Genomic DNA, 13,008 nt, shown 5'->3' on the forward strand with positions numbered 1-13,008 from the left:
GGGGGGTTGAACACAGCCGCATGTATCCGAAGCGGTGAAAATTTATCAGGCTAAGGGGGAGGGGTCATAAATTTTATTTTTACAAGAGTCCTTCCTTCGGAAACATGTTGGGATTTTTTATCGTTTTTTTAACAATCGATTTCGGGAAAAATACAAGATAATGGGGTTTTCACAGGGGGTTGCAGAGAGACGCGTGTATCCATAGGGTTGCACGTTTCGTTCGAAGAGCGGGGGGGGGGCAGATAGTAGTTTATCTGTATTCATAAATTCAAGCCCAGAAGGATGCGATTTCGTTAATTTCCAACTTTTCCTGCAACTTATTCATGAAAATGGTATAGAAAGAAATGTTACGTCTCGCATGATGAAATCTGTATTATGCTTATTATTTTTTCATGCAATTTTTAGTATTAATCAAGAATAATTGAATATCTGGAAGTCTCCATCTATTTAATGCAACTATCAGTTTGTAGTCAAGTTTTGAACAAATGAAATAGTTCGCAAAAAAATATATAGTGCAGATACGTGCTGGACAGGCTCAAAAGTGATTTGAGATGGGAGTGAAAGTAACTCAAGAAGATTTATTTCTCAACCACCCGGAGAAAGCGCTTACTCATGTATTTTCCCCGAAATTGTTTTTTAATTAATAAAAAATCAACGCTTGTTTCCGGAGGGGTACATTTTATAAAAATGTAATCTCAGACCCCTCCCCCTCTCGCCCCACAATTTTCATGCTTCCGGATATTTGGGGGTGTCTTCAACCCCCCCGAAAAACCCCAGTCTCCTGTATTTTTCCAGAAATTCATTTTTCAAAAAATTATAAAAAATCAGCGCATGTTTCCGGAGGGGTACATTTTATAAAAATGTAATCTCAGACCCCTCCCCCTCTCGCCCCACAATTTTCATGCTTCCGGATATTTGGGGGTGTCTTCAACCCCCCCGAAAAACCCCAGTCTCCTGTATTTTTCCAGAAATTCATTTTTCAAAAAATTATAAAAAATCAGCGCATGTTTCCGGAGGGGTACATTTTATAAAAATGTAATCTCAGACCCCTCCCCCTCTCGCCCCACAATTTTCATGCTTCCGGATATTTGGGGGTGTCTTCAACCCCCCCGAAAAACCCCAGTCTCCTGTATTTTTCCAGAAATTCATTTTTCAAAAAATTATAAAAAATCAGCGCATGTTTCCGGAGGGGTACATTTCATAACAATGTAATCTCAGACTCCTCCCTCTCACCTCCCTTCAATTTTCATCCCTCCGGATATATGCGTCTCTTTTCCACAGATAAAAAACCCGAGCGGATAAATCAATTTATTTATTGAATTAATTAATTTTTCAATTCGAAAATCAATGCATAAATAGATAGTTGTTTAGAAATTAATTTTCAATCGTTTTTTCAACATAATTTAAAATATATATATTGTTCATATAAATTCTNTATATATAATGTTCATATAAATTCCCCCCCCCCCCCCCATCAACGGGTGAAAATCTCAACCCTCCGTATACATACCCTTCCCCCCACTTCTCACAAAGTTCAAATTTTTTATATTCCATTCTTTTATTTATCTAATTATTTGATAACCCTCTTCACCCCTATTTGACCCACAGCATTCTCCTCCTACATATCTATTTGCTATAACATTTTTCACGTACGGCAATTGGGTCAATACAGAATTAAACTGATTTTTAAACATGCCAATATGAACCTATTTGATAATCAATTACATAAGAACTTCCCTTTACCAGTTTTGAAAAATATTTTTCCCGCCACTGCTGCCGACTTTATCGGCCTGGGCGAGAAGTCGATACTGCCGCCATCCGGCGGCGTTCCCCCTACTGACTTATTTTCTTCTTAAATTCGCAAATAGTTATTTTCCTTAATTAATGGAAATTAATGTCATTAAAGGTACTAAAATTCATTAATAATTCATAGATTAACATCCATAATGGTTTCAGGTATCTTAGGTGGCCACCTAATTAGGTGGCTGTTAGGTGGCTACTTCCTCCCTAGGGCACCGACTCACCACAAACGTTAATTTTGAATTGATTTTTTAGAGAATTTTATCAAGAACGATGTGAGAAAGATCTATTTGAATAAATCTATATTCACTGTTGAAGCAGTAGGATTGACTTGTCGCCCTCTAGCGCCAAAAAAACAATTGCCGGGAAATTTGATAGAAATCCAGCTTTCCTAGATTCATTCCAGCTTCAAAATAATCTATCACAAAATCGGGAACTGGTTTTGCATCTGCATAGAAGTTCTGTAAGCATTAAAATTCAAGTTTCTGATTTTTTGTGTTCGACTAACTGAATGTGGTATAAAAAGTCCAAATATTTGTTTGTATGTATACATGTATGTAGTTTTTTTTGTCATATTTTTTCTACAAATTTCATTATGAGGGATTTATTGAATTTCATGAATTTTTCGATGAATATGAACTTTAAAGGGCTCTATCGATTGACACTGATTAAAATTCAATTTTCCCAAACGTTTTACGGAAGGATCTTTTTCCAAAAGTTAATTCCTCACTCAGAAAATTGGTATCAAAAAAGAATTGTTCATGATTTTTGAAATTGATATCAATAACCTTTTAAAGCTATCAGGATACAGAGGGAATCGCACTATTCGTTGTTGAGTTCCAGTATATTGCTTATGCGATTTGAAAGAGAAGATCGGTTTCTCTATGAATACTGGAAGAATCATTAGTAATATCAATTAAATCAGAGCTTAAGAATTTGTATCAATGGATTTTCAATCCAGTTGGAAAATGGTGAGAATAGCATCATTGTTTATCAAGTTGGACAATGGCGTCATGAGTTTTTTTTAATCTCAAAATCGCTATTGAACTTCAGTATTAGTCTATTATTTTGAATACATAATCATAGTGAGTCCTGGTCCCGACTGATTCCTCACTAAAATAGATTCAAACTCTGGCGAAACCCTGACCAGAACCTGATTGAATCCAGGCTAAACCCTGATTAAAACTTGATCAGAACCGCATTCGAGTCTGAAGAGTGTCTCAATAGAGTTTCTTTCGAAGGAACGCAATAATTCGCAAAAATTTATTTGACGTTTCAATTCATGACATAAGAATAGAGAAAAACAGAATAATCAAATAAGAATTTAAGGAAAAATCCATTTGGAAGCAAATCGCCAATTTATTAGCGACAATAACCTCACTACATCACGTGAAATGCAATTATCCACTTGTTTATTGTAATAAATTCAAAATTATAATAAAAAGTACATAAGTTTCTTCAGCGTTACCTTTTATGTGATAAATTTCAAAAGTACATTTTGTTGGTTCGTTAGAACATTCGACTTAATAGTTATAAATTGAGAATGCCATTAGTATGTCAAACGGAGTCAAATTTTGATAAGGAGTCCCATTCAGAACCTGGGAGCACGCCCTGAAAAAAATACAAAAAATACCACGTGAATTATTGTTTGTTCCAATGAGCAATCATTATTTGACAGTCACTCTTCTAAAGTACACCATAAGGTGTTTCGAGAAGAACCTCTCTCTGAGTCATCGGGAAGAAGACTGAAAAAAGAAAAACCACGTAAATATTCCGTTACTGATGATGATTCCTATATGAAAATGAATATGACATGAAATCATGCCTTCTTAAATATTTAAGAGAAATAGGGGGACATTGACTGCAGATAGAGAGAGCCTTGAAGAGGTTTTTGAATCTTCTGATCATGGAAGAAATTTGTCAATAATGAATCACCCTAAGAATCAAGTGTTGACCCCGATAAAAAAAGTTGTTGAGTGATTTTTTACTTGAGACGACGAATTTAGCCTTCAAAAATGAATTTGAATAAAAATGATTTATCTCAAGAAAATAAATGACCCAAAAATATTTTACAGAGTTCAATTATTCTATCATCTCAGCGTATTGATTCATTATTAACGAATCAGAAAATGATAAGAGAAAAGTGCATGCTTCTTTTGGGAGGAGAAGATGGAAGTCATCACTTGTAGAAGTGATTGATGGTAGGGCCCGAACCACCCCCTCCTCTGGATCCACCGTCACTCCTCCCGTAGAACCTGTTCCTCCAGTAACTAAAGGGGAGAATATTGATAGGGTGTTAGAATGAATTGAAGGTTGTTGAGTGTATCAGTTCGATGCCGGGTCTGAGATCTGTGAAATTTATGAACGATGGGCGAAATAAAAACGGATTCTAACGGAAGCGGGAGAAGGTCCACAGATCACTACACGTGCACGTTGATCACTAAAGTCAATTTAATTATTAAATAAAGTCAATTATTTACACGTGTTAGCTTTGATTAACTAGAGAAGTTCAAACAAGTAGCGCGAGTCACAATATTATTAGATAGTTCACAGAACTTATGACGCATAGCAATTGTACGCAGAAATCCGTACAAACAATAGAGCGGTTCGGAGAAAGTTAAACCACACTGTCCGATGGCCGAAATGCAAATGAGGCCGATTAAAGGACCGCAAGGTGGCAGGTGTCGATCATCGAGGGTCCAAACGTGCCTCAATTTAAATGGGGGCGTTCACTGGACACCTCTCCATCAAGGGGCGCCTCAGGTATCAGAGGTGAGAGGCCACTGGTCGGTTAAGTCGGTTGCGCAGGTCAGTCATGAAAAGCCATGCAAGCATGCGAGAGGAGCGAGTGTGCGTGAGTGTGTGCGTGTGTGAGGAAAACAATTCGGTGGAAAACCGAACATTCTCCCCCGCCGTCAGCAGGCGCTGATACCTCTTTGCGCAATTCTGTAACAAAAAAGAGATTAATCGTGCTCAGGACAATAATTTTTCGAAGAGCGACTTCACCACTGGAGTTCATCTGCGATGGTCAAGGTGCGAGTACACCCAAGATCGTTGGAGGCGTATATTCCGCAGACCTCGGCATACCCGCTTCCACGCAGCGGCCAGGTTCGAAGACGAAGGTCGTAAATCTTCGCCTAGGTCTGGTCGAGAATGAAGTTGAAGACGACTCCAGTTGTTGAGATGGGCAAACACAGGACGAGAAGGTCTTAGGCATCGTTGGTCGAGATGGGCAGTAGAGCCAGTTTGGAGATGGGCCTCTGAAGCGTAGAGCTGGACGTCTTGATGGTGACCACCCTGGCGAGTCCATCTCTACCAGGGTGGAGAGCGATGACTCGAGCGAGAAGCCACTTCGTTGGTGGGAATCTCTCGTCGGTGAGAAGGACTATGGAACTAATTCTAATGTCGTGAGATGGGTGGTGCCACTTAGAGATGGACTGTAGATACTGAAGGTAGCTAGTGGATCACCGCTTCCAGAAGTACTGAACCTTCTGCTGGGTGAGCTGCCAACGAGATAGACGAGTGACGTTCAAATGCTCCAGCGAAGGGTCAGGAACCGAGGTCAAGGCCTGGCCAATCAGGTAATGACCTGGTGTGAGTGCGCTGACGTCATCAGGATCTTCTGATAGTAGTTCCAGCGGTCACGAATTGAGCCCAGCTTCGATTTGCACGAGTAAAGTAGTGAGTTCCTCGTAGTTAAATAGGGCATCGCCGATCGTTCGTTTGAGATGGAACTTCACCGACTTTACCGCGGCTTCCCATTTGCCTCGAAAGTGTGGTGCACCTGGAGGGTTGAAAGACCATCTGGTACCATCGCTGAGCAGGAGCTGGGCTAGTTGTCCGATTCCTTAGACGCCATTGAGAAGAGCTTCTTCAGTTCCTTGTCGGCTCCCAAGAAGTTCGTTCCGCAATCTGAGAACAAGTTCTTGCAGAGTCCACGTCGGGCAACAAAGCGACGATACGCAACGATGAATCCATCAGCTGCGTAATCTGAGATGACCTCAATATGGACTGCGGACGTGGTCATGCAGACGAAAATTGCGATCCATCCCTTGTACGACTTATGACCACGCCCTTTCCATGAGTGGAGCGACACTGGTTCGGCGTAGTCAACTCCAGTGTTGAGGAACGCTCGGCCACGGGTGAGACGAGCAACTGGGAGCTGGCCCATGAGTTGTCGAGCTCTGATCCCTCGCTGTCTGGCGCATGGAACGCACTTCAGGATGAATGATCTTACCGGGGTTCTTCCACCGAGGATCCAGTAAGACCTTCTGAGTTGACCGAGAGTGAGCTGCGTTCCTTCATGCAGAGTTCTGAGATAGGCATCTCGAATGATGAGCTGAGCGAACTGAGAATCCTGAGGTACGATGATCTGATGCTTATTTTCGCAGTCGAGCTGAGCAAATTTCAGGCGCCCTCCAACGCGTAGAACTCCCCGGTGATCCAGGAACGCTGTCAATCGAGTGAGTGAGTGAGATGAACTAAGACGTTGCCCTCTCGACAAGGTCTTAAGCTCAGCTGAGAAGTGCGCAGACTGAGTGAGCTTAATCCAGAGCAGTCGGGCTTGCTCAATGTCACCAGGGTTTAGAGCTATTGCTAACGATGCCTGGATGATCCAGGAATTCTTCTGAGATGAACAATGACGCATTGGAAGATGGCCGTAATTCGAAGCAATTTGTTGAGTGAAGAATAGCGGTGAACTAAATCCCAGACCTCTGGGCGCTGGACCTTCTCGTTGAGAATGACATTTGACTCTTCGAGATCTGCTGATGCCACTGAAGCGAGCTCTAGAGATGGCCAAGACGATGAGCTTTTCATGAGCCATGGTGGTCCGTGCCACCAGAGTTCATGTAAAGAGAGTTGAGCTGTGGTGAGCCCACGAGATGCGCAATCAGCTGGGTTTTCCTTGCCAGGAACGAGGCCCCATTAAGCTTGCGAGATCTTTTGTATGAGCTGGACACGATTCCTTACGAATTTCTTCCATCTGGACGGATGCGAGTGGATCCACGTAAGCATAACTGATGAGTCGGTCCACATGAGCGTCGGAGCGTTCGAGAGATTGAGCTCTTCTTTCACGTACTTTACGAGTTTGGCAAGCATAACCGCAGCTGTGAGCTCTAGCCTTGGGATTGTCAGCCGTTTGAGAGGGGCTACTTTCGTTTTCGCGCAGACTAAAAAAATCCGAGGCTCTTCATCTCCATTAAAGACTTTGAGATAGACTACGGCTGACATCGCAAGAACAGAAACATCTGAGAATCCATGGATTTCAATCGACGAATTCTGGAGCAGGCCTAACCATATTGAAACAGATAACTTCGAGAGCAGAGTGAGATCATTCCGAAAACTTTTCCAACGCTGAGCTACTTGTTCTAGGACTTCCTCATCCCAACCGAGCTTATGAATCCAAGTCTCCTGAATGAGCAGTTTCCCTCTGATCACGACAGGAGATAGAAATCCGAGCGGGTCATATATCTGAGCGATCTCTGAGAGAATGTTCCTCTTAGAGACCTTCGATTCATCGCTGGTCCGACTTGAGAAGACGAAGTTATCCGAGCTAGGCTGCCACGACAAACCAAGAATCCGGGTCTCCGAATCCTCATAAACTTGCTGGTCATTGACGGCACTATCAGGAGCGAGCCACTGGAGTAACGCTGGACTATTACTATGCCATTTTGTCAGAGGTATTCCTCCAGCAGTACAGAGCTCACGAAATTCTTGAGCGGTCCTAACGAGTTGCTCATGCGTGTCTGCACCTCCACAGATGTCGTCAACGTATCTTCCTTTCACGATGAGCAAGACGGCCAAAGGGAACTGATGTCCTTCATCCTCAGCCAGCTGAAGAAGAACACGGTTTGCTAGAAACGGAGCTGATCTTGTGCCGTATGTGATTGTTGTCAGTTGATACGTGACGAGTTCTCCACTTGAGTTGGTCTATAAAATCTGCTGCAGGGACCAGTCATCGTCGTGAACTCTGATCTGACCGAACATCTAGGTGATGTCCGTCATGAAGATGACTTTGTGCTGTCTTGACCAGAGCAGCACGTCCGAGATATCTTTCTGCAACTTGGCTCCTGTGTGGAAAATGTTGCTGAGTGAATTCCCTGAGCTGGTCTTCGCTGATCCGTTGAACACTACTCTCAGTTTCGTCGTTTCACTGCTCTCTCTAACTACACCATGATGAGGTAAATAGTAACTCCTGTGAGCATCAGACGGCCCTACCTGAAGCCCTTCAGAGATCCTCAACCCTTCTGAAGCTTGCGCTTCATGTGCTAAGGTCATCTCGTCAGAACGACAAGCGGTTTCCGCCTGAACCGAAGACGAAGAGCGATGGATTGAGCGAGTTACTAATCTCATATGGTCGAGATCTTCGTATCTCTTGAGAAATTCAGAGTAGAGCTGGAGAAAGAGCGGATCTTTTGAGATTCTACCGAGCATCCGATGGAGACAAGCTAGCGCTGGACGATAGGAATTCCCTAATGACGAAACTGGAGCTGAGAAGGGCAAACGAACGACACATCGACCTGAGCTATCCCTTGAGTGAGTCTGACGGAAGTGGTGTTCACACTCCAATTCTTCCGGTGAGAGATTCGCGTCAATGCGCCCAGGAATTTCCTCCTGAACCCAAAACTTGGTGAGAAGGTCGTTGAGCTCGTCATTCGATACGCTGAGGTGATGAGAAGAGAAAGATGCTGGTTGGTCAGGTCCCGCTGGTCCGTAAACAATCCAGCCAAAGCTGGTGAGTTGAGCGACTGGAGCCTGAAACCCCTCCTCTAATCACGTTGGGCTTAATGACCTGACCAAAAACATCAGTACCGACGAGAAGGTCAATTGGTGCAGAGACTCGGAAATGAGGATCAGCAAGCTCTAAACCGTCGATATGATCCCACTTAAGGCCCTCTGCTGAGAAGGACGGTAGCGTTGAGGTGAGACGATCAAGAGAGTGAGCTGTAACTTCAATGCGTTCTTCTGAGTGGATCGATTGTAGCGTGAGATGTACTTCGCCGGACGTTGTCCCTCCCACTCCTGTAATGTGGATGGAACTACGAGTTTTCTTTAAATTTAACTTCCGAACTAACTTATCTGAGATGAGCGAGAGGTCGGAGCCTAAATCCAACAAGAGTCGAACTTGATGCGGAGGGCAATAATCGCTGACGAGAAGAGCTAAACAAGTTGCGAGAAGGACTCCAGGCCGAGAGGTTTGCGCAGAACAACTGTGGGCCGAACAAGAAATCGACGCTTGGGACGGTCCGCTTCAGGCTTGAGGATGAGCTGAAGATGTAGCCTGAGGAGAATCACCGGTGTGAGTGTACGTTACGACAGGCACGCTGGTCAATGGAGCGGAAGTACTCGGGTGCTGAGATCCTGCATCATTGAGAGGAACTTGAGATGCTGGATCACGTTGAGCTGGACGACGAGAGCGATCCAAATGCAGCAGGATATGGTGCCTCTCCTGGTATTGGAAGCACTTACGAGTGGTCTGACAGACCCTGATGCTGTGCTTCTCCAAACAGTTGAAGCACAGATAGAGACGATCCACGACTTGCTTTCGACCAGCTGGCGCAAGATTCTTGAACTGACGGCAAGAGGCGATGTAATGCTCTCCCTTGCAGTATGAACAGGGATACCTGCCCGCCTCAGCCCATCATTGAGTTGGAGTGGACTGTAGTTTGCGCGCTGGGCCTTGAGGCTGCTGAGACGCCTGGGAAGCTGGCCGATTGGAAGTCACTGCGTTGACCTTGCCGCTGGACTTCGACGCAGGACGAAACTGTACGCTGGGCTATGAAGATTTCGTTGAGCTTGAGTTGTAAGAACTAGACCCAACTTCTAAAGTTTCCATTGCCCTGGAGCGACCTTGTAGAAGCTCAGCGAGCTGTTCCAGAGAAGGATACTCCGATGAGGCCCCGATTTTGTTCTCCCACGCCTCTCGAAGCTTGTTAGAAAGTTGATGGGCAATGACATGGACAACCACTGGACCCCACTGATCAGTAGGTTGTCCCAGAGCTTTGAGTGTGCTAAGTGCTTCAGAGACTGAGCTGGTCAACAAATTGAGCTCCGTGGCGCTGTGAGACGACATCGAAGGCGGATGCAGAAGCTGGTCTGAATGAGCTGAAACTAGCAAACGTTGGTCCTCGTACCTTTTCGTGAGGATTCCTCAAGCTATCGAGAATGATTCCTCCGAGACGGGCAAATTCGAAATCAACTTCAGTAGTTCGCTAGAAAGAGAGAGCCGAACGTAGTGCATGCGCTCAACTCCCGGAATGTCAGGGTTATTCCCGACCAGAGAGTAGAATAAGTCGCGCCATGGCCTCCACTCTCTATAAACTCCAGAGAACTTAGGCAGTTCGATCTCTGAAAGCACCCTACGTGTCGAGCTGGACGAATGACCTTCAGTTTGACCTCCGCGCATGGTCTGATTGAGGTTAGGACCACCCTTATTCTCCATCAGTTGCGTGATCGCGGTCTTAGCTGTCGCATATCTCATCAGCGCTTGGTCAAAAACCTGATTCTTGAAATACGAGAGCTCCAATAAACCCTCCATCTTCAAACCACCAGCTACGAGCTTCTCATGAGTGGACTCAAGCTTGTCCCAATATTTTTCAAGCAGCGACAACTTGGACTCCAGCGCAGATAGTCCAAGCTGCTTCGCGCTATCCCCCTTTGCTTCATTACATGTTTCCTCGATAAACGCTGCTCGAGTCATTTGAAGCGTGATCGTTGCGTCAAGAGCTGCCATACTAACGGGAAGAAGTTAACGTTGGTGAGACGAAAAGTGAAAAAGTTCAACGGAGAAATCAAATAACTCGAGCAATAATAATAATAATAACAGTCGGCACCGAGAAAGCGAATCTTTCGAGAGACGAGCAGGCCAAAGCAACAAAAGAGCCAATAACGCAGGTCGTAACCCGAAATTAAAATCGGTTTTATTCCTTTAGAAAGAGCCGTTCAAAAACACACGGAAACCGTAAGCGCAGGTCCGATGATCAAAAAAAAAACGAAGGGCTCAAAAATAATGACCTCTCGAAAATAATTCTGAAGAATTTCGAATGTTCAAAAAAAAAAACAAAAAATCAGATAAAGTAAATCGCCGACGCAGGTCCAGCTGGTTCCAGGCACGAGAAATCCAAAAAAAAATCAATAAAGGAGAAATAGCAGTGCAAACTTCCCTTTAGACAGCGTGGTCAGTTTAAATTTCTCGCCTGGCCGGTATCGCAGGTCCCTGACGTGATGTGAGAAGAACTGGTTGAGCACCCTTCGCGTCCACCAGATTCAAATTCATGGAGCCGAGCGATGAGCATCACTGAGTGGCCGCTGCCAGTTTTTCAGTCCCGTTGAAAAACACTCAAAAAGACCGAAAAGCCGAAAAATATTCCACGCATCCGGCTCAAAGGACCACAATGGTCGATGATCGGGTCTGTGATCTGTGAAATTTATGAGCGATGGGCGAGATAAAAACGGATTCTAGCGGGAGCGGGAGAAGGTCCACAAATCACTACACGTGCACGTTGGTCACAAAAGTCAATTTAATTATTAAATAAAGTCAATTATTTACACGTGTTAGCTTTGATTAACTAGAGAATTCCAAACAAGTAGCGCGGGTCACAATATTATTAGATAGTTCACAGAACTTATGACGCAGAGTAATTATACGCGGAAATCCGTACAAACAATAGAGCGGTTCGGAGAAAGTTAAAGCACTGTCCGATGGCCGAAATGCAAATGTGGCCGATTAAAGGACCGCAAGGTGGCAGGTGTCGATCATCGAGGGTCCAAACGTGCCCCAATTTAAATGGGGGCGTTCACTGGACAACTGTCCATCAAGGGGCGCCTCAGGTGTCAGAGGTGAGAGGCCACTGGTCGGTTAAGTCGGTTGCGCAGGTCAGTCATGAAAAGCCATGCAAGCGTGCGAGAGGAGCGAGTGTGCGTGAGTGTGCGTGTGTATGAGGAAATCAATTCGGTGGAAAACCGAACAGTATCGAAGGCTAAAAAAGTGTGAGTTTGAGGCGCATTAAAGAGAATCAAAATCAACTGTAAACTGGCAAACGAAATAAGTTGCAGACTATTTTTTTCACAACCTGTTTTTTGAAGAGCATCTCAGAATTCAAAGGAAATGGGAGAGTTCTCATCAGGATCTTTATTATACAGGATAATATCAGCTACAAAGGAGATTCTGATGGAATTTTCACTATCTTCATCAAATTCAGAGATATTTAGGTAAAACTTGACTCAGAATTGAAAAGACTCGTTTTGTTTTAATTGAGACCCTAGTGTCACACACGAAAAAATTTTGTCGAAAAATCTGGAGAATTCGATAGGAAGTTCTTTTGAAATTCTACTGAACTTCTATTGTTGAAAATTATAATAACTATTGACTGTTTTCTTAAGGATTACGAGGTGTACTTTGTGTTTTTCTTTGAAAGAACAAATCAGTAAAATTTCATCTTTTTTAGAAATATTTTTTTCTGTCGAGATATTTTGTGTAGGAATCCTTCGACATGAATTTTTCAATTTATTTCCATTCGGTTTTTCTACTCTGCAATAGAAAAATCGAACAAAAAAACTTGAAAAATTAGAGTCGAGGAATTTCCAAAGTAAATATCTCACTAGAATGAGTTGCATATAAAAATCGAATTCTATTGATTTTCCCTCTAAAATATTTTGCATTGAACTTTCCTCTTGAAAAAAAAAGTGCAGATAAGCTGCAGAATTCAACGGCATTCCAATAGCATTTTCCCACTAATTCATTAGTTTCTTCTGTGAAATTGTTTCGTACGTGGTATTATGTTTATGTACATGAGTTCGATTGTTTCTTCCTTCCATTTCTTCCATTTTGATAATCTAAAATATTTTCCAATTGCGATTCAGTTGTACATATAGTTGGAGTCATAAAGAATTATAATCGTATAATAGAAATTAAGTAGAAAAAGCAGACAATCTTCAATGAGCGTTTTTTTCATGATACCAGGCAATAAATCCAAAAGGGAAGAAATTGCAAATCAATAATTTACCGTATTTGATTGCTGTTAGATCATCATTTGTCATGATAGATTATCGATTCCCAACTTTCTCCCTATTGAACTTACTTCCCAATTTTTATGAAAAAATCTCTTTAAGAATGTCAAGATTTTTTGAGCATACAATCATAATTTTCAGGGATTCCTACATGATGTAAAATCAAGTCTTATAGAAGATGTCCAATAGAAACTCTTT

The 13,008-nt window shown here is 43.1% G+C and overlaps 2 protein-coding genes across 2 annotated transcripts; both read right to left on the reverse strand.

The window, feature by feature from the left end:
• Positions 1-5,632: 5,632 nt before the first annotated feature.
• On the reverse strand, positions 5,633-6,625 carry LOC107042481. The gene has a single exon (XM_015263541.1). The coding sequence runs from the start codon at positions 6,623-6,625 to the stop codon at positions 5,633-5,635; it is 993 nt and encodes a 330-aa protein (XP_015119027.1).
• Positions 6,626-7,788: 1,163 nt separating this feature from the next.
• Positions 7,789-10,534, reverse strand: LOC107042482. Its single transcript, XM_015263542.1, has 5 exons — positions 10,186-10,534; positions 9,618-9,906; positions 9,097-9,425; positions 8,614-8,823; positions 7,789-8,570 (listed from the first exon to the last, which is right to left on the reverse strand). Exons 1-5 carry the CDS (start codon positions 10,532-10,534, stop codon positions 7,789-7,791), a joined length of 1,959 nt encoding a protein of 652 aa, XP_015119028.1.
• Positions 10,535-13,008: the final 2,474 nt, after the last annotated feature.

Source organism: Diachasma alloeum, unplaced genomic scaffold (genome assembly GCF_001412515.2).
Source record: "Diachasma alloeum isolate Michigan unplaced genomic scaffold, Dall2.0 Dall_scaffold_00478, whole genome shotgun sequence".
Classification (NCBI taxonomy): domain Eukaryota; kingdom Metazoa; phylum Arthropoda; class Insecta; order Hymenoptera; family Braconidae; genus Diachasma; species Diachasma alloeum.